Source organism: Strigops habroptila, chromosome 8 (assembly GCF_004027225.2).
Source record: "Strigops habroptila isolate Jane chromosome 8, bStrHab1.2.pri, whole genome shotgun sequence".
In the NCBI taxonomy this organism is placed as follows: Eukaryota; Metazoa; Chordata; class Aves; order Psittaciformes; family Psittacidae; genus Strigops; species Strigops habroptila.
This window is the reverse complement of record NC_044284.2, coordinates 50,356,324-50,378,969: the sequence shown is the minus strand read 5'-3', so window position 1 is coordinate 50,378,969 and position 22,646 is coordinate 50,356,324. Positions and strand designations below refer to the sequence as shown.

Below are 22,646 nucleotides of genomic sequence, written 5' to 3'. Positions count from 1 at the left end.
AGTATCACCAAATTGAAACTGCAGCAGTACCCATTATTTTTTAAGTATTAATTCGTGGAGTAAGTAATGAGTGTGGGTGATCACTGTCATGGAACTCCATTAGTATCACATCTGTAATGTGAAGGACATCTCAAAGGTACCGTGAATATCATACTGTTGATTCTGCTACACATTATTAGCTTAAGATCATTAACCAAATTGCTTCCCACCCGTGCAGGGAAATTAGTCTGGTGAAGGAGTCTGGAGTACAGACTAAAAGATTTGTCACTATTAATTGCAACAGCATTTTTTAGGTTCATTTCTATTTACTTTCACTGGACATTGATTTTTATAGCTGAACTGGAATTGGTGACCTGATTATTATAAATTTCTAGTACTTTACAGCAAAGCTATGTGTTATTTTGGATCCCTTTATTTTGCTACAGATTTATGCTGTAGTAAGGGTTAATGGTTTTGATACTGTTCTCATGCGGTTAAATACATCTGAGTTGCACATTCTAGAGTAAGATGAAACCTTGCGCTTCCTTGCACATTGCAAAGATTTTGGAGAGCATGTGCACCTCTCACAAGAAAGACAAGTCATCCTGATGTATTTTCTCCAGTGCTCAATCCTAGCCTTTGCTGGAGCAAACTCACCCCAGAGGGGAAGCACTTCCCTCTCTGAGCTCCCTTTGGGAGCCTACTGTATGCACAGGACTCCCTCCTAAACTAGGATATCAAGGATTTTCCTCTTGCCTCCCTACTAAAGCAGCTAGATGGTGGTGCACAGATTGCACCACCCTTCCTGAAGGCACTTCAGTGCTGCTGCTCTTCTTTGTGGTGGCTCTGCAGCACCAGCAGTATGTGGGAAGGACACAGACAAGCCTTAATGCAGCTTGTAGTAACTCCAACACTGGAGTATCTGTAGCGGCAAGAGGCTGATTCCTTGCAGGTACCTCTGGCTACTCAGGCACACAAGGAAGACTTGAAGTGTTAGTGAGAAGAGCCCTCTTTAACCCCCCTCCTCTTCATGGGCCTTCTTGAACTACCAGAAACTTAAAAGCTTAATTCTAAGACTTATTTTAACTAATATGAATAATTTTTGCTCCAATTATGGAACCAGATAATTTTCCTGTAAGAATCCTCATTTGACTGCCAGGCCATTTCCCATCTGTGATAATTTGCCTGAAAATTGGCATTTGAAATCCTTTAATTTATTCCTTTGGGTACAGCTTTTAAATCTAGTGTTTTCTTACCTCCCCCTCTCCTCTTTCAATTGCTTTAAATCAAGTGCAAAAAAGCAGTTGTTGCTAGTTTACATTTCCTGGGGCTTGACGGAAGAAGGGGTGCTCACAGGACTGTAAACTGTGTGGGAGACAGTCATGCCATTTTGTCCATATGCCTGAATCTCACTTCATTACCTTAATAACAAAATGCATAATCGGTTTGGCAAACAGGGCTCCTACAGAACTCAAAGAAATGGGATCCTAGGAATAGAAGGCAAAAAAATATCTAGAAAGTTTCACAGTCCTGGCATAGCACCTTGCCCATCACTCAACATATTAATGACCCTTTATTCACCCTTCAAAATACAAATTATTTCACAAAGCGTACATATAGCTTCAGTGGGTTGATTCATAATGTCTCTTCATCTGTAAAAGAAGATGTTGACCAGAATGTGATATGGGTTGCCCTTGTTTTTCTGCCTTGTTTCTTATGAGGCAAACACTGTTTGCTGTATTTTCAGCTTTCACTGTGGGTGGATACCATCTGTGGGAAAATGTGCACTGAAGTGGCAAACAGTAGAAGACTGACACTGGGTACAAGCGCTTAGGCGGTTGCTGTGCTGGCAGGCTGTTAGGCAGGAAGTACAGCGTATTTTACAGAGGAACTTTCCTAGATTCTCCCAGCTGTGATATTAATATGCATGCAAAGTCTGACAAAATACTGATTAATGTCCAGTATCAGTCAGTGATAAAACAGCATCTGTTTTAACGTTAATAAATGAGGTGGCAAGCAATTTCCGTATAGAAATTACTCATGCATTTCATTTGCTGGTGACACAAGCTAATTGCAGAGTTAGAAGATAACACCGTACACTTAATTTGGGTTACGGTGTAGTTACTCAAGCCAGAGTTCAAATCCAAACCTTACTAGCATGCAATCTAGTGGAATCCAGAACTCCCACGAAAGGAGAAAGACTTCACACAAAACATCCTGTGTATCCAGCTGCCTTTCAGAGTTCCTAAATCCAAAATATGACATTTGGAATTTAGCTTCGAAGCCCCGGTCAGCTGCAGAGTAGGCTTGGAGAGCTACTCTGAAGCTCCCAGCATTTTCATTTTTGCATTGAATTCACCTCCAGTTCAGCCAGTAGACCTGCACGCAAGCCTTGACAGCACCTATCAGAGGATGCCTGAACTCCACAGGGTGCCCAAACCATGCTCCCCTGCCTCTCTCTTCTGCCAGGCCCCGTGCAGCAGTTGGCTCTGGATTGTTTCTGATGGGACATCGCACAAAATACAGTGACTCATTACAGCCTGTTGCTAAGGGCATCCACTTAGGACACTCCGGTGTTAGTTTCAAAGCCTTTGATATAATGTGGAATCCCTGTCTTCAAAATGGAACCCATTGTGAAAATATCCACTGGTAGACTACTAGTAACATAAGAGAGAAAGCACTTACTGGGAGGCACAGGCTTCAAAATATTGCTTCAAAGAGGCAACAGAAGAGTGCAACCCTAGGTAAATACTAAGTTACCAGAGTGAGGGAGACGCAAGAAGACCAACATCAAGCCTTCTCTCCTTCCTCTCTCCATTTCATCCACCAACACCCTGTACCTATATACTCCGGGTTTTGTGTGGAGAAGAAAAAAAGACCCAACTTTCCTGTAGATCCTTCAAGAGAAATCTGCTTCCAGTTATCAACCATCATCCATTGCTAATTTCAGTTATAGCAAAGGAATAGGGAAGAGACATACAGCAATTGATTTTCTGCAAACTCAACTCAGGCCTTCATAACAAAAAGCGGTGGGGTGAGGAGACAGACCGAGGAGGATCCTGCCCAAATCTACTGCAGTCCTGAGCTAACTTTTTCCCACTGTGACTGCATTTGTTCAAAGTCTGATTTCAACTTTTCTGATCCTAACTTTAAAGCAGTTCATTTACACTGAGCAACACAGGTTTACCCTCGAGAACACGAGTAAAATCCAGCTTCAGTGCAAAAAGGAAGAGCAATCTAAATGAGAGGCAGAGGCCTATGCATTTAGTACATTAAAATGTATCCTGTTAGACTTACGGTAACCGTACAAATAATTCACTTAAGAGATTATAATAAGAGGTCCAATTTAGCAAAAAAGTCTGTAAAAAATTAATTGAAGATTGCGATCTAATAGTTGTCGCTTTTAAAAAAGTATTAGATTTCTATATGAAGGGTTATTTTCTACATTACAAATATGTTTTCTGTAGGTGAGGTATTAAAGGATTTCTTTTCACTCTTATGTATTCCGATGGGAATATATATAGTAAATTTAGAATCCATCTTATTCTAGAAATGTAATTTTATTGTTATTCTGGTCTTGTGTGATTGATCACCGTGTTGTGTTACCGGGAAGCTAGACTGATTGAATTAAAACATTAATCTATGGTACAAATGGAAAGCAGCAGCAATATTGTACATTACCACTGCATATACAATATGGATAATGGTAAAATAAGAAAAATTAGAGAATTGTGTAGGTGACAGAATTACACAGTAAAAGTAATGACCGGGACAGAATACTGACAGGTTGTAGATGCATTCAATTGAAAGTGAGCTTAAATATTAGTTCTTCAAAATGAAAATAATCAACTCTATATTAGAGCTGACAGCCCAGAATCTGCATGAGATTTCTTGCTTTGTACTAGGGTCCTGTTCAGCTCAGGCTTTAACACAAAGCAGTTCTAAGGCTTCATTAAATGGTAATATTTGGATTTATTTTTCTGCCACTACAGAATAGTTTGTTGATAAGAACTGTGGAGATCGGTACAATTGGGTTAATTCTGTCTAGGACATCTCTCTTTGAATTTATGATAGAGGGTTGTATGAGTCCTTGTCAGCCCAAAACACCTGTGCCCAAAGTAAAAACATAAAGGGTACAGTTTAACATAGAAAATAAAACAAAAGGAGAATGAATCACTAGCTTATTGTAATACAAATGTGCCTTTTACAGAACATAACATAAAAACATTGAGGTTAGAACTGCTAAAATGAACTTCATCCTAAATATCTAACTGGTTTTCAGCATATCCTGTGTGTCACCACAGGAGTACACATCTGCTGGTTAATGCCGATGTGCTCACAAGGTCAGAAGGATACTATGGCTTAACAGTTTTAATTTTTAGCTTAGATACATGAAAGTTGCCATTGTAAAATCAGAAATAACTCATTTGTGCATCAAATGTATGATTATAAACCCAGCAACAGCTGACCTAGCATGCATATGCACTTGGTGATGTGCCCTCAGAACCTCGTGTACCATGCTGGGAATGCTCTGCTGAGCTCATGTGACACAGACAACCACTTCCCTCTATCTCTCTCTTCCCCTTCTTCCCCAGTTCAGTAAACACCTCTGCAAGGCTTTTTACAAATCACAATCTAGATATAAATCTCTTTTAAGCACTTTGCTTCAAATTTCAGAGTAACACAGCCCTGCAGCACTCTCCCTTGTTTTTGAGCTACTGCTGTCCTTTATTTAACTGGGAGGGGGGGATTAAAGGAGAGCAATAGAAAGAGCAAAGAAAACACCTCTGCCCCATTTTGATGCATTAAATATGCAAAAACAATGCAGCCACCTAGAAATTTGGTTTAACTGGGAGCAAAAGTGGATTTAAGCCCATCAGTTTATTAAAGATAGCATCTTTTCAATCACTGAAAAAGAACATCTCGGTCTTCCATCTATTTTCTTTCTTCCACAGGGATCCTAATCATCTTTCAGTACCTTATCATTATTATGAACCTCTGGGACCTGACGAATGCACAATGTACATGTCACACGAGCGGGGACGGAAGGGCAGCCATCACCGTTTCATCACAGAGAAACGAGTGTTTGAGAACTGGGCACGAACATTCAATATTCACTTTTTCCAACCAGACTGGAAGCCAGAACCACTCACTGTAAATCACCCTGAGATTAAACCGGTGGTCTGAAGGGCAAAGGCACAAGACCACAACCACAGTCACCTTCTCTATCAGCCTTCGGGGTATTGGACCTTCTGGAACAGCAAGGCAACCTCGGGGAGAAGGGTACCAGGATTTGCAGTTTATCACTGCAACAACAGGAAGTTATGATGAAGGAGCAGAGCATACCAAAAGTACTTTCTGTCGAGCTGTGTGTTAATCCAGTACATAGCCTTTTTTGGCCATCTGACTTCCTGTATGTGTATGTGATTTGTGATAAACAACTTGAGCATCATTAATGGATGGTTACTTCATTATGGTTTTTTAAAGTACAATGCCACTGAATTTTCATAGTGAAAACTTACAGTATTTATTTAATGGAGGTTTTTATGCAACCTAGGCCAGTATTTTTCTAATTCACGGTTAGGTGGCTGTTTATCTTTCAAATCCAAAATATTGCTGATGGTTTGAAAGGCCTAGCTTTTTATTTATAAAATTTGTTTGAAAAATACGATTCTATATAGCATGTAATTAATATTTGATCTGGAAATGTTGCATTTCTTTTAAAAATATGGGGCTCTATTCCAGCCTAAAGCCTTTAACAGCAAGAATGGTCCCATGTGCAGATGTAGCTAACTCTACATACTGACATCCTATGTTAATATGAAAACGGTAGTGAAAATTCTGTTTGATATTAATGTGCATTTGCTGCTGTGCTATCAAGCTGCTGCTTTTTAATTAGGGGTGGGAGGAAGGAGGGCAAAATTTATCCAAAAAGATCACTGGCTATAGCAGCATGCTTTTCAATGAAGCGACCAGGCTAAGGCTGGAGGGGTTGTGTTCTGTTTTGCCTCTTGTAGCCCTGAAAGAGGCTGAGAGAGCAACCCTCCTGAGGAAACAGACTACAAAACAGGAAACACCATGACCAAATCTCTGAAATCAAGAAGTTGAACTACCAGTTACTACAATACCAGCCACACTAGCCAAAAAAAAAATAATTACAACACTGCATCTGCAAACATCCTGTCATTCCAGTGGTTCCAAGATCACCACTGATCTCCGAGATCCTGGATCATGTTCAAGTTGGGATGTGAAAAGAGTTCCACGAGTAGAAAACTGTCCCCTTGAAAAGAGCAAAGTTATACTTGGCAGTTTCTTCAAGAAGTACATGTGCAAGGCAAGCCACGGGACGGACAATGCGAGTGCTGTATATGGAGCCTCACAGTGTGAATTACTGGGTTACATTTGGCTTGTGAATAAAGAAGATTTCAGTTACACTATTATTTTTCCCTTTGCCTCAGAAACATTAAATCTCTAATTTCTTCAAAGTAATCAGTAGGAGTTAACTATTGCATGAAACTTTATACCTCAGGTGACAAAAAGTGTCTCTCATTAGACAGCTACTAAAGCTAGAACAAAAATACTACCTTAAAATGTCTAAATCCAAGAAGCTGAACGTCAGAGGTGATATGTAGAACTGGGACCAAACTCATTACCATTTAAACCCACTTATAACCCATGGTCTTCCCAAAACTGGACAGCAGTAGCTGCAGCTACCCTACAGATACCCCGATTCTCTGGGGACAAAGCGAACTGCCCTGTCAGGGGCAGCCTGGAGCTGAAGAGCAGGCCTCCAAAAGCCACTCTCCTTGCTGCAGTCCTCCACACTATCAAAGAGCAAGAAACTAAACCTTATTTTGCCTTAAAAGCTATCTTTTGGTGTTCTTCCTGGTGCACCCCCCTCTGCATACAAACTGAGAGCAAAGCTCTACTATTGCCAATTGCTTGTAACCTGGCTCTTGTCAGCTGGTGTTTAACTCTCCCTCTTTCACTGATCTTTTATTCCTTCCACTTGATTTCACAACATTCTACAAAAACCAGAATGGATTTTGAGCTAATGGTAAGTTGAACATCCCTTTCAGCATGCGTACTGGGGCGTGCACCCAGCTTATATTGCTCAAACTGATGAACTCTGTCAACCTGATTTACAGATCATTTCTAATGTGACTGCAAAGAGATCGTACAGATCATAGTAGGTCCTCTGATGCCACTATCCTTTTGTTATTAGTGATGTAATAATAAAAAGACCTTGTCATTCTAAAATAGAGCTCTTATTTTTCCATTAATCAAGGGCCACAGGATGTGTATCCTAAATGTTTAGTTACCTTATTTTTAAAACAAAATCATTTTAATATAGATTACACTGATCTACTTCAGTATTCAGTAGAAACATGGGGACTTGCCAGGCTCCGTTGTGCTCCACATGCATGTTGAAGCATGAAAAGAAGGTGAAGAAGAAACATGCGATAAATTGACACTAAATCTCCTAACTTCTAACAGAGGAACCCTAAGGATTGTAAATATTCCTTTTTCAGTTTCTGTTAACGACAATCATGTGTTCTTGTTACCCTTACACGCATCCAGTCTTTTAAGCAAAACCCCAAAACTCATTTCAGCCTTGACCCATTAACCTCCTCAAGTCTCAGCAAGTTCCCCCTAATTACAAAAAGTATGAAGGAGTATTTTCTAAGAGCAAGTCACATGTGTATATAAAACACAATGCAAAAGGAATTTGATGAAGCAAAAGAGACAGCAAGTTTTAAATAGGATTGACCACACAGATTTATATGGAATATAAATGGTTTTTAAAGTGCTGCAATTTTAATTTACAAATTACTGATGTATTTTTCTGTAAATGCACAGTTTTTTAACTACAGCGTATCCTGCTACATTACAGCTTGAACTAAGGTTTTATGGCCTAGTTATAAACTTAACAGATTTATGATAGAAAATGCTGCCAGACCAGAGATAAGCAGTACGAACTCGGCACTGCTGCCATTCTCTGGCCTATGCTGTCATCTTATACTCTTCACTATAATTTGATCGATTCATGATCTTCATCACACATTATTTCACATGTTAGAAACTGTTGCAAAATGGTGTTTACAGACATCAGCAATTTCAAGATCTATGTTACTTTAGTTCTGAACTCTGTGCATACCTTTTATGCTTGGCTACACCAGAGTAGCTCTTTTTCATCTCAAAGAAATGCCGTGATATATACAACTGGAACTGAGAAGGATAAACAAAGTATCTCTGCAGCTAAGAACAGAAAGGTCCAACCGCTGCTGTTATTTTGGCACCATGGTTGCAAGATGCTCAGCTACCAACATCAAAACAAAACCACGATGCACTTTGAGAGAACCTTCCATCCAAAGCATTAAAGCACCTGAGAAACACAAGTTAATACTGTTTATTTCTGGGTAAGAAACCCACAGAAAGGGGAAGTTACAAAACTTGCCAAGGCCAAGTTACAGCCTTAGAACTAGATTTTGGAGAGATTCTGGTGTGCTGACAGCTACCCCTGGCTCTAGCCAGTAGAACACACGATGGCAATTTCACCTATTCCATATACCTGTGAGCAGGAGTGCAAATGGATAAAATCCTGCAGGAGGTGCTTACCTGGGTCTTGTCCCGCAGCATTTCTCAAGCAAACTTCAGAGCAAATTAAGTGGCATTTACCCAAAATAGCTCTAAGGAGGCAAGGACACAATAATCTAAAAATAGCAGGAAAAACATTGAGGGGGTGGGGTGAAGAATATCTAAAGAGTAAGGAATAAAATGTGTTTTGTGCTGTTGCGCTCTATTCCCCTGGAATATGAAGATCAAAGTCAGTATGGAGCTGGAATGGAAAGCTATGGCTCGGCAGCAATGGCTGTCCTGTAGAAATTCCTTTTCAGTGTTTCAGATCAATAACATGTGCCAAAAAAAACCCCTCTAAAAATTCTGATAATCACCTCTGACTAATGAAAGTTTGTTTTATTCGATGCAAGGAGATGCAATTCCTCGCTCAGTTGAAAACATAGCTTAAGGATAAAAAACCATAAAGAGTTAAACAGTGAAAGAGCACTTCTAAAACAACAAAACATAGTGCAGAAGAGAAGAAAACCTCACAGGTATCAATACTTCAACTTCCTCGTCCCTCAGTTAATACTAATCACTTTTGAGTTTCCAGCTGCCTACTGCAAAAGCACACCCTGCAGATCACATGCATAAGATTTTATAAGGAGAAATGAGAAGAAAGAAAAACAGTTAAGGACAATCCTTTAAAAAAAAAATAGGAAATACAAAAGGGCAAGAGTCTTAAGGCTGTGAGAAATCTGTCTGTACTGAAGCAGAAAAGTATAAAACTCAAAGGATGTTTCATAAAATGGCTGTAAAATGGCTTTGCTTATGCTAAATACCATTAAAACCATTAGATTGTTAAATGTCTTCTACACTGAAAATCACAAAAAAACCTGAAATATCAAATGAAACCCTCTGACCACCATGTGGATGGAGTTTCACTATCACAGTGGAGACAAAAACAGTGACTTTTATGACAGCTGCCTGTAGAACAGGTTCTGTGGCAAATGCAGGCGTGCAGAAACAGGCCATAAACCAGCATCTCCTTCCCTTCTGTGGCCCAGGAAGAGGGCACTCAGCTCTCACAGGACATGCTCTTGCACTGCCAGCAGAAAACGGAAACACTTCTTCATGTTATCTGCTGCTGAACAACAGATCAAGCCAGAGAAACCACTCAGCAGATGATCAACTTACAGTGTCCTCGTTCACTGTGGAGTGCTTTGACCGGGAGTTGTCAAGAAGACAGACAAGACAGGAAGCTACAGACAAGCAACCCGGACAAACAGATGGAAAACTGTAACAAAGACCAGAATTAGCAGTCATAAAGAAGATACACTGGCTAAGATGTAATGCAGCTTTTGTAATAAAAGCCATGCCTTGCAAATCTATTTAGATTTCTTCAAAGTTTTCTCAAGCAAGTGGACAAGAAGATCCACTTGGAGTTCCACAGCTAATTTTGCAAGGTGTCTCTTAAAAGACTTCCAAAGAAACTACAGTACCGTGGGATAAAAGAGGAGATTCTCATCTATGCAACTCATCTGGACTCATCTGAAATAAGGCTAAGAGGACACATCATCAGCTTAAGGTGATAGGCAGAATTCCACAAGAAAATGTCACAACACATTTTCTCTGCTTTTCTATACTCTTCCCTTGACATCTACCATAGGTTACTCCTAGATATAGGAGCTAGACTCTACATAAACAGATAAATAAAAAACATGGGGGACAAAAAAAATGTACCCAATGAACATCAGCTCACACACTAGAGCCCAGTTACAGCCCTGCCACACTCACGATGTGCCAGGCAGCCACAAGATCTAACAACATTCCCATTTTACTGAAAGCAATGTCAAATCATCCAGCTCAGATAGAGAGCAAGACTGGAACCTTTCCAACAGCCAAGGAAAGTCATTGTAGTAACTTGGTTTCTCAGAACAAGTTTAACTCCTGTAGGAGATGCCTAGTGACACCTAATTCTCCACACAACCCAGACAGCTGTTAAGATAACATCAATAGCTTTTGGGACACTAGATACTTCCTGATGTATAGGGAGGACGCAGGGAATAAAGCACATTCAGCAAGGTGTAAGGTTTTAGTACTTTGCTGACATCACATTGGCTATCAGATCAGCTGCAGCCTGTTAGTTAGGGCCAGACATACAGCACAATGCAAGTCTGTTAACAGCAAACTGAAGGAAATTCTGAAGGGAACCATTTGGTGTGGTTTAAGGCAAGAGCTTAGGTTAGGTTTATGTTTTATTTTAAGGCAAAATAAGTGAGCAGATTTATAACCTATGAAGAGGATATGCTTCCCCCCATTGCATCCTTGCTGTAACCAGGCTGCACACAAAGCCAAAAGGGAAAGAGGTTACTGGTATTCAGTGGGACTACTTGTTAGTTTTGGACAAAATTGGAACACTTGCCATACAGTGTTATTTTTAATATGGCTCTATGTCTGTAGACGAGCATCGCATGAAACACTAAAAAGCTATACCTCGTCACTTAGTTGCAAATGAGATTGCAGAGATGGAGCAACTGTACAAAAATGAGCAACAAAAGCAAGGGCAGAAAACCTATACAAACAAGAAAACTTCAAAGGTAGGGACTAATGCAGAGATGGGGATGTAAAAGAACTGTACAGAATACAAACACACATTGCAGTGATACACTGGTGTCTCCATCTGCCATTCCATTTGCAATATAAAGACTGAGGGAGGTAAGGGGACCCTAAAATCATCACAATTTGAGTCATGATATTTTAAGACACAAACTTAACCTGGACAGGAAAACTATTACAGAAAAAGTAATGTTACAAAACCCAAACAGCTCTACCTAATGCTTAGTGATGCTCTTCACTGGTAAATATCAAAGCATTTGACAAAGGAAATAAGCACCATTGTAATGGAACAGGATACAAATAAAGGACAAAGCCTAAGCTTAAAATGCTCACTGCAGGCAAAACCAGTGGATCCAGTCACGCATTTAGTACATGACAGCATGATTCCAGTCAGTTCCGGGGCAGGCAAGAAAGGAAATGTATTTGCTATTTCAAATTAGTCAACACTGACATAGGAACTAGCATGACATGCCATGAATCTCCCAAATAAACCACATCCCAGTGGCCTGGTCTCTGCAGAGCTGTGTCACCAGAGCGATGTAGTGGTCAGCAGTGAAAACAACTGCTTCACAAGAAATAGCAACTAAGCTGGAGCTTTGCCAGCACTGCTGACACACTCGAAACAGTCTCCTCCAGATACAGCTTATTCTGGTCAATGGATTGCTCTAAGTGATGCCACCGAAGTAACTTCTTCTGATACACTTCACATCTTTATTCAGCCTGTTGGCCAGAGCAGCAAACCTGGCTCAGTTTTGGACAAGGCTTCAGTGTTCTTTGTGCATATACATTAAAAGAAAGGAAAAAACCCCAGTTAAATCTAAAATTTGCATGGGGAAGAAGACATGGCACAATCAAACATTAATAGATGTACTTCTTCATAAACTTTGAACCGAAACCTTAAACTCTAGCAATTTAATCACTAAATCAGGCAGAAATCCTCATTAAAGGAGAAAAAGTAACTCATGTTAAAGAACTTGCAAGTGAAATTAGTGCTATGAAATGCTGATTTCAGTGTTAGGCAGCCTATACAAGTTTCCATCATAAAGCATCAACACTTTCAAGATGCATTTCCCCACAGCATATTATTTTTAAAAGTTCACAGAAAGAGGGAAAGCAGAAATAACAGTAGAGTGCACACAGCAGAGGAAATTATCTTCCAAGAGAAATACATTTCTCATGTGGGTTTTTGTTTTGGGTTTTAAATTTGCCTTTCACAACTTAAAAAATGCAAAACTTATTATGCTCATTATTGTACAGAAGTGTTGATGGTTGAAAAGAGTTTCTGTAGCACATGCAATCAATTTGTAGAATACTGGAAAGAAACTTCTGCAGGACAGCCATTGCAACTAAACCACAACTTTCCACTCAATCAGCACCAGCCTCAATTCAATCTTCATATTCCAGGGGAATAGAGCTGGATGGTTGAGAAGATACTTCCATTACACACACTGCTATTTTCTGTAGTTCATAACTTAATGGAGAGATTAGTCTCTTGGGTGAAATATTTTATGCCTGTCCTCAGTCCAAAGGTGGATTAGTCTGAAGCATGGTAAAATTTTACCAGGTCACACAGTGCTGTGTGACAGACAGAGAGCTGAAAGGTCTGTACACAGGAACACCAAGTTTCCTGCCACACCCAATCTTTACCCCCAGATTGTACCATATACAAAGGTTGCCTTGTGTCCAAATGCCATCGACTCTGTGAAATAACACCATTCCCACTTCATGAACTGCCTTCCACTTCACCTGTGTTTATGAAGTCCAAATAATCCTGAACTTGTAGAAGCTTTTCAGTGCACAACACAATAAAGCACTGGATCAAATCTAACTAATTAGCAGCAACTGGCAGCATCTCATTTCCCCATCTATACTGAAGGAATAATTAGGTCAGGTTTTGGAAATCTTCACACCAGAAACTTCTTTTTATTCCTTCCCTCTAAGTATCCATCAGAGAATAAGCTCTTGAGCTTCATAACAACCCATGAATGCCATGCTGCAGTACCAGGATTACCAGGGCTGCAGACTTCACTTGTCTGCCTCAGAGCATCAGTCCTTCAAACCTCTCCTACAGGAATACAGCACAACCCCTCCTTGTCCTTGCCACTTTGCAAATCCTCTCCACCCATGATAAATTCACAGCTGAAGGTGGTCTTTCCTCCTTCACAAGTCACTGATTTAGTACTATGTCAACTCGGCCCTGCTTTACCACGCAGTGAAGCCCATCTGAAGGCACGTGAATCCACAAGATCCATTCACATCCAGTGAATGGAAATCCCTGACTGCTGAAACACAAGATGGAAATGAGCTCGATTTGCAGACACCCAGCAATAGAATTGAAGCCAGATTACATTTGCTTTTCTGTAACCAATAATGGAGACCAGCTTTTGGGGGCAAAAGCAATTGACAAAAAACCACAAACTCTCAGAGTCCCCTCTCTGGCAGAGGTGTGCTACCACTAATGATATTTGTAAAGAGACTTTTGAACAGTCCATGATCTTTTCTTAATGTAAGACGACAGCATTTCATGGTGACAGTCACACAGACACAAAAAGATTCTGCTGGCATAGACCAACGAAATGCTGACTGTCTGCTCATGGCTCTGGCTTCTCTCTCCACTGATTTTGTGGGAATCTCACCGTTGAGTCTGTTACAGAACTGTAGCTTAGAGTCATACATTTGTGTAAACGTTTGGGCATGGTCATACATTTGTCATTCAGAACAGCATCCTCAAATGTATATAGCATTTCATAGAGTTCAGAAATCAAATGTAGACATGACAGAATGTGTATGTGAATATCATCCTACTGTTAACTTACCATTACTTCAGTTCAAGAATAGTAACGCCTTTCAATATGTGATCCTGAAAGAGCTGAAATGAAATTAAACAACTTATATTCTTACCATCCATGAGTATTCTAAACAATATCTGTGACATTCGCTGCAAGACCTGGCAATGCAGTTACATAGTATATGGTACAGACATGAACATATGAAATCTCACAAGCCTGGGCGCACTTGGTTCACAAAGCTATCTATGGAGACTCACAAAATGCTGACATCTCATTCTGCTCTAGAAGTTTCTATGCAAAGAAACATCAAGAAACTGCCATCTGGCTTGTTTTGCTGGATTCCATTAAAAAGATCATCTGTGCACAATGGAGGAAGCATCTCTATTGCATAAGCAGATTGTTTGGCCTGCAAAACATGAATGGTTTGTGAGTGAGAATGACCTGGCTGGTTCCTGGAGCCCAGACCCCAAACTGAGTTTGAAGGGCTTTTGGGGAAAACTAAAAGATTACTACATTTAAATAAAGAAAGAAATAAATAATTGTACAAAACACAATTCTGTGACATGTCTATACTTGCTTTCAGACTGTAACTATTCAAGGAATAAAAGTTATCACAGTATGGAAAATACTGTCACATAAGTGTATCACAGGCAACTTTATGGTGATTCTGAGAACGATCTATTTCAACTCCTCACTCTGTGCATAGAAAAACATTGGAACTGCCTGAAGCACGGTTTGCTGCATTCCAGTCAAACTGTTGTTCTCACTTCAATTTAATCACCTTCACAGGCATACTTACTGAGTGCTTCTATTCATAAATTGCATTTTAATAACCCACCTAATTGCCTCCTTCTCCCCCAGCAAACAAACTCTTAAAAAGACAGCATCTTTGGCTTCTTCTGCTACTTGCAAAATTCAGCTGAGTTCTGTAGATGTTTCTATCTATCGCTTCCTGCAAAAGGTGGCTGAAAGAGGGAAAAATTGAATAAGGCCTGAGGAGCCTGAGAAGTGTAATTGCAACCGAAGCAAGGCACAAAGCTCTATCAGCTTCACTTTCACCACTTTTTAAAGTGTGACAAAACTTGCCTATAAAATAAATATTTGATTAAAAAATATTCATTACAATTGAAAAAGAGTATCAAAGGTTGGATTAAAAAATGAAAGCTAAGCAAATCCTCTAAGAAATTCTGTAGGATTCATTTCTCTACCAGGTCTACACATTTCTATAGTGTCTATCTGCATTTCTATACAGTCTGTCTACAACAGATCTTAGTTGATTGCTGCATTAGAAATAGCTGGGGGGAGGGGGAGGAGTGTGTTCTGAATTTAAGAAAAGTCACCATTGTCTCAGGTTTTGGATAGAAAGTCATTCCTTATGAGCGGTGCTATCTAAAAAACCAACCCCAAACCCTATACATTGTGTAGAGATCCCAGCTCAGCACTCAGAATGCTGCTCAGGCCCATCCAGCACTTTCAGCAACCACAGGTTTCATCTTTCACACGAAGCTGCATTGCTGTTGGCAGCAGGTACCTGTGCAACAGCTACACAAAAACTGCTCATCAGCAAACTGGGAAGAAACCTCTAGTATTACTTAGCACAGAATATCAGTTTACAGAACTATAAGGATAGTGGCGTAGAAAATCTTTTGGTTTAAATACAGATCAAATCCTATTCTGGTGCTTAGCTTGAAAACAATTGCTGCTGTTCACCAAAAAGTGCAACAAAGGTGTAGCAGGTGAGTGTTTACATCCTGATACAGATCATGTTGTACCTTTATCCTCTCCAAGCCTAGATGGTGTATGGATAAAAAAAATAAGGTTTTAGTACTCAAGAGCTGTACTGCACTGCTGTTTTCGTTGTTCTCTGGCAATCAGCCCTCAGATGCAGCTGGGAGCCTCCACAGCTGCCTCCTCTGCATCCTCCCAGTCAGCACCTACACAGCTCTGACAAGTTTGCTACCCCTGACCCAGGGACATGATGCCACAATCAACCTGAAAGAGAAGAAAAAAGGACAACAAAAATGTTTATGCTCTCAGATTTGCCTGTTCTGTGCAACATGAAAATGCTCAACACCATATTCTAAGAAAAACATATTGGCTCTAATATTATGTGTGATTATAAATATTTCCTAATAACTTTTAGAGATCTGTATCTAGCATTTACACTATGTATGCATCATGTAAGCTTTATTATGATTAAGCTAGAGAACAGGTTCCAAAAGCATACTGCAAAAGCGATGCTTGCTGGCAGACTTGTTTCTATACATGCACAATTTGCCCTTCTCTTCATTAATATCAGTATATTACACAGACAAAACCCTTTTAGCATACATTCATCAGTAAAAGTCCAAGAAGAACAAATCAATATGCCAAAACAGGATTTACAAAACCTAGGTGATGAAGCTCGTTTTCCAAGAGCTCAGAAACTACAGAATAAAATAAAACAATTTATAACATTTTTCATCCTGATGCCAGCATCAATTTTCTTCTCTGCAAAAATCCAGTGCACTGAAAATCCTGAAATCATCAAAGTCCGTATCGTATGGAGTGAAAAGTATCACACCTATGAAGGGTTCCTCATGGACATGGTGAAGTCATAGTTTCACTTTTTTGGGCATGTTCTGAAGTTAATTCAGTGAGCTCATCGTATATTTTTGTTTCACCAACTCATAGAATCCTAGACTGTAAAGTGCCTAAGGTGAGAGGACTGCTCTAAAAGTTGTATTTAACATGGAAGAAGAAAGAATAAGAAAAAAAAATTCAATATATTCTAGAGTATTTTTATTTTTGTGAAGAAAGCTTTCAATACGTCATGCCCAAGCATGCAAAATGGCTTAAGTTTATATTGATAAAAATGACACCTTAAATAATGTTCTGTGCAATGTCTAGTTCTTTAGTGGTAGGTTGACTACTTCTAAGATTTACTTTGATATACGGGGGAGAAAATTTGCCCATTTACAATTCACAAACAGCCTCAAAAATTCTGTTACTTGGTTTAGGTCCCTCCTCTTTTTTAAGTTTATCCAGAAAGAAAAATTGCTCAGAAAAGCACTAAAATATGTTTAAAACAAGACAAAGTAAAATGGTATCTCTGACCAGTAACATTAAAACCATTTGGTAGACTCTCTGCAGAAGAAGGGGCAGAAGAGATGACTTCAAAAGAATCTTTAGAAGCAAGATCTCAACACTGTTTTTCACTCCAGCCATAACACATGTACAGAGAACTCAGGTGACACCAATGAATCCAACATAGCAGTCAATGTGATCATCTTGTTTGCTTAAATTCAGAAGATATGTTTCATGTGCTTGATTCCATATGTTTTGAAGAAAACCATGATGATCAGTGCCCAGAGTCCTAAAATAAATCCTCCAGGAGGATGCCAATCCTTTTGTTTCGGTTTCTGGGGGAAAAAAAAAAAAAAAGAAAAAACCAAACAAAAAGAGAAAAACAAAGAATTAAGACAGTTTCCACATCAAACAGGCACCATGTTTATCAAGTGCAAATAAAAAAATACCCCTGCAGTAGAGAAAAATAGCAGTAAGCTGTATTTCTTCCTAAGGTAGAGGCATCTTTCTTCTTGATGTGGTGGCAAGGCTGGGTGGGAGGTGAGCTGCCACTCAAGCAGGGAGGTTAAGTACCACAAAAAGACCACCACAAGCATGCCTGAGACACCACTTTGACAGTGCGCTTTGATCCGTATTGTGGGACATGTTCAAACTCATTTGTTTGGACTGAGTTTCTTGTACCTGGCCTCATGTTAGTACAAGAGAAAAATGCTGCGAGTATGAAAAACAGTTCCTACAAGTCAAAATGTGAAAGAGAAAAGAGAGTGCTGTTTTTCCAGTACCTTGAACGTTTTTTACTGCTCCTTTTGTACTCAGAATTATGTGAAAAAACAGATATCTAACCACATGAGAAGCCAAGATTCGTTATTACAGGAATATAATAAAACAAAACAGGATTGTTTTTAATGTCAATCACATTTCCCAGGGGCCTCACTGAGACTGACTGCCTTTCTTAATGTAGAAATATATTCCTCAGTTCAAATACCTGTCCCTCCAATAATTTTTTCATCTTCAGTAAAAAGCAATACACTCCAATTTGTTAAGGCCTTTTCTATCTCGCACTTAGCAGTAAGACAAGACAAAACTTGTCTGTCCTCTTCTTCCTCCTTTATCTTTAAACTCAGATACTCCATATTCAGTGAGAAATGCACTGCAGAAGGTAAGAGCTGGTATGTGCCCCAGGATCTGTCTCTGGGCTAAGAATAAGGTGCAGCTACGTGAATGCAGAATTTTAGTTACGAACATCATGACAAAACTATCAGAATTACAGTATTTAGAAATATAACTCAGCCCCTCATGCCTGTGCGGCCTCTTGCCCTCAGCAGGTATGTTTTACAGATCTTCTAGGCAGACAGAGGTGATTTACTATTACAATAATAAATACTGAGGTGCTGGCTGAGCTTTTTATTCCTGCCTTGCTGAAAGATTTGCACTATTTTGTCCTTGTATAGAATGAGACACAAGGGGCACAGAGAGCATTTTGGGTTTGTTGCATTTAAGCCAAATCTAAAATTCCCTTTCTTCCCTCTGAAATAATTATTACAAAAGATGGTACAGTTTCAATTTCTGCATGAATCTGTGTATGGGAGCTTGTTGTTCTCCACTAAATGTACCAGGTGGCTGGTGAACTTTAATGCAATAAGGAACAGTTTGCAGCATCTGTTCTTTCAGAACAGCTTCCCTATCAACAAGAAAATAATGTTTGTTGATTGCTCAGCTCCTATTTTCTAAGCTACAGAGCTTTAGCTTTAGGATTTTTCCTTCAAGTATTATGATTGTAATTAAAAAGTATAACAAATAGCCATGTCACCCAAGACACCCAAAGAACCTGGCAGTCTGAAATATTAATGATTTTCCTCTGATACAGGAATCACAGAACCAGCATTATAATTTACATCAACAACAACAAAACCAAAGATACAGCAGAGATGGTGTGTGTATACACAAGCCACACAATCTCCGAAGCAGCACTCATCATCATCACTCATCATCAACATACGTGCTGGTGGTAATCTGCCACCTCGCTGATACTCACAACCATACATCTCCACATCGGCAGAGAAAACCAACTCTGCATGTTCAAGAAGGCTGCCAGCACACCTCGCTTCTGAAAGTAACAGAACACGACACTTCTCCCCACAAAAGAACTTTCTTGTTTAAATCCTCCTAATTAACCCATATCCTTATTGCAGTGCCTGTTTCATCCATCTCTTTGTACTATCAATCTTTCCTTTCTTGGATCTCAGACAAATTCCTTACCACAAAGTGGCACCTGACCCTTCTAGACAAATGACTTCAATTTGCAGTCAGTGACACTAAAAGCCTCTCTCTCCTATTTTGTACAGAACATGTAATTTAATTTCTTTAAAGAATTTATATGAATAAATATTTATAAGGTGATCTATGAGTATGGTTTTACATTTTGTCATACCATATACTGAAGCCTCCATGGAATTCCACAAGGAAACAGAGGCCAGTGCAGTGGTGGCTCTGCACTGGGAAATCAAGGACACACATACAGTCAGTTTAAAGCCATGCGATGCAATGTTAAAATGGGAAGGCTTAAAAACATGAAGGCATGACAAAAAAATATATATGAGGCTACATAAGAGTCTTTAAGATTACTCGGTAATTTTAAAAATAAATTATCTTCATGAAAAAGATTTACAGACCCAGAACTGAAATCTACACACGTACTAAACCACAATAAAAAGGCAAAGAGATGTAACTCTATTGTACATCTCTAAGTCAATAGTGAGGTTAATTGAGCACAAAATTATATTGAAATATGCCAGGATTTTCCACTAGGGGCATACAGACATCAAAACCTTCTGGATACCTAAAACAGAATTACACAGATTCATGTCTAAGCCTACAAAGTATAACCGTAAGTGCTGAAATACGTAATTTTCTTTAACTTGATCGTAGATTCCTAAGGAAGTTCATCACTGAATTGTTTGTCAAATTGACACGTTCAGCCTTCTTAAAATCATAACAAATATAACATGGAAAACTTCAATACCAGATCTTTGTCCAGCTGGGCACTTCAGCGAGCAGCAAACAGCACTGAAGCTCCTTTACAAAAAGCTGCATTTTGCTCCTGCGAATCACGCTCATCTCTGTGTAAAATGGAGTCGCTGCTTTCATCAATTGTGCCAGCAAGTTCTGCTTGTGACCCAGGCTGGCAAAGAGCTTTCAGACAGCACTGTTGTAAAGACAGACCCAACAGTTCTTTCCCCTTGGCACAGCTGTGTCACTACCAAAAGCACTGCCTGTGTACTTCTGCCAGCGAGGAAGCAGGCATTGCTCCCAGCCATCACAGCAACGCCGGCAGTGTTGCATGATGAAGTCAGAGGCCAAGGCACGATGCCCTTCTATGAACATACCTAAGCCTCAACTGCATTGCTGCAGAAGGTGCTCTGACTATTTTGCGCAGACAGGTGGGGAAGAGTCACAGAGATCTCTCTCAGTGTGAAAAACTATTAAAAGCAAGAAAGAATCACTTTAAGAGCAAATTAGTACGTTTCTTTTTTTAGATCCACATACCAGAAAAGGGTTTAGAAAAGACAGGATTTCTTTCTATGCTTATACCAGTTCTGTGGTCATAAACAGTCCCCAGATAAACTGTTCCTTTGTATCAAGTTTAGGATTGATCAAAAAGCAATAGTGAATATAAAGTTTTTCCCAGATTCCTAAAAAAAAAAAAAAAATAAAAAATTCAGCATTTATCCTATGAAAATTCCCTAATTCCAGCATATTTCTGTGAAAGGCAATTTTTGAAAGTCAGGCATTTTCTCACTTCAGAGAAAATGCTAAATGGATAAAAAATGTGAAGTGTTGCAGTATTTTCATTTGCAATTAATTATGTATCTTATTATGCCTAAATTGATGTGAGAATGTGTGCTATTAAAAGACTACAGATTGGTTGCAGTACTTACAAATAATGCATAACTTTCTCATATTTGGGACTGACCTGGAGGAGCAGAAGCAATAGCTCTGTTGGCTTGAGTTATTCTGAGCTCCATTGCTGTGGTTCCCACCTCGGAACTCAGTATACACCAAGTACTGCTTTTGTAACTGACATAATAGTTCGGGTTTGCAATGTACACAATATAACACCAACACCCTCTTTATCCCTCCAATAATAGCAGGTACACACTGGTGAAACGCACATGTAACACAGTACAGTGTGTCAAAATGAACAAATACGTTTAGCAGCTTAAGGGCTAGTCGTTATCGAATTGCTGGAGATTCCAAATTAAAAAGATAGGTAGCTAAGCAACAGCAAGCTTCCTCCTGTGAACAGTTTTCTGTCGTATGCTCTCTAGTTCTGGTAGACTCATTATCCTGTGGAACTTAAGAACAGTTAACGGAGAGTTGCTCCAAGTACTGTAATTAAGGAGAGGATAAAACAGTGTATTTTCAAACTGGATGGGTCTGGAGGGACCCAAATGGAAAGTATCCAAGACTTTCAATGAAGGTGTTTCATTAAACATGCAATACTTGTTACTCCAATTAAAATTTTGAGCTTTATGCAAAAAATAATAAAAAAGTCTTAAAGCTGAATTAGATTAAGATAATTAGATTGAATGGTGTCATTTTAAAATGTTACATCACAAAAGAAATAAGATTTAAAATATCATGTGTTAACACTTCATGTGGAAAACACTGTATTAAATATCATTATAATCCAACCCTACAGTCCTCTTCCAACAGAACTCCCTTTGCATTAGAGTCCATAGCCAGGACAAAAATAAAGGTACAGAAAGCTTTGGGTTAAACTCATAACCCACATTTGGATGGCAGCAGTAGAGAAAGCAGTGCATACAGTCAGGAACACAGTAATTCCCAAATGGAAAAGGTATACAGAAATTCTTCAGCCTCCTCCAGCACCTTATTCTAAACCAGGCTTTAAGTGAGCAAAACCTTAAAACTGACTGTGCACATCATCCTTGTTACAGGGAATGTTCTCCCCAACTTGACGCAAATCGCATGTGTTTGCACAAGTGCAAAATATCCCTATGTAACTGCACAAAACTAAACCACTCCAAGTGCTGTGTTCCAATGGATCCATTAAAGTGGCAGCTATTGTATTTCAAATTCTTAAATTCAAATGCTTAATTCTCTCTGGAGTTTCAGTGCAGAGTGCCCTAGACCCAGTTTTGGCCTACTTACTGCAGCACACGTGGTTTAAGATGTCATCCAGGACTCTGGGGCTGCCTGTCAGAGAGCAGCAGCTACGGCACGGGGGGAACCCTGTGCACACCCCTCTGTGGGGTTCTCCACCTCTACTAGTCTTGGGGATCAGCAAGCACTTGAAGGGAAGTGATACACACTTGTTTCTGTGGTGCTCGCCATCGTTATTAGATCACTGGGGTCAATTTTATGTATTCTGGGGTGTAAATTTCCAAGTTTTCTTTTTGATCATTCTCCATTTAAATGAACGTTTCTATTTCTTCCAGTACATTACTAAAGGTTTTCTTTCTTGTTTCTCAAGATATCCAATTTTATGTTAGGGTTTGTGTTAAAGACCAGTACTGAAACCTGAAAAAAGAAAGATCCACATTTCAAAACAAGTCTTTGAAATCCAAGGCCAACCTCAGATCCAAAACTGAAACTTCTCATCTCAGAAAA

The 22,646-nt window shown here is 39.4% G+C and overlaps 2 protein-coding genes across 5 annotated transcripts in view; one reads left to right on the top strand and one right to left on the bottom strand.

The window, feature by feature from the left end:
- The window catches only part of ST6GALNAC5 (ST6 N-acetylgalactosaminide alpha-2,6-sialyltransferase 5), a 74,071-nt gene extending 66,832 nt beyond the window's left edge, over positions 1 to 7,239 (top strand). For both annotated transcript variants that reach the window (XM_030494060.1, XM_030494061.2), the window contains exon 5: positions 4,935 to 7,239. In XM_030494060.1, coding sequence (XP_030349920.1) covers positions 4,935 to 5,166 — 232 coding nt within the window. In that variant the 3' untranslated portion in view covers positions 5,167 to 7,239. The remainder of the gene's footprint in view (positions 1 to 4,934) is intronic.
- The window catches only part of PIGK (phosphatidylinositol glycan anchor biosynthesis class K), a 92,448-nt gene that overhangs the window by 7,503 nt on the left and 62,299 nt on the right, over positions 1 to 22,646 (bottom strand). The window contains exon 11 of one of the 3 annotated variants that reach the window (XM_030494057.1): positions 16,106 to 17,347. The exons of the other annotated variants lie outside the window; for them this stretch is intronic. Coding sequence (XP_030349917.1) covers positions 17,231 to 17,347 — 117 coding nt within the window. The 3' untranslated portion in view covers positions 16,106 to 17,230. Of the gene's footprint in view, positions 1 to 16,105; positions 17,348 to 22,646 lie in introns of those variants that run through there. 3 annotated transcript variants of the gene reach the window in all.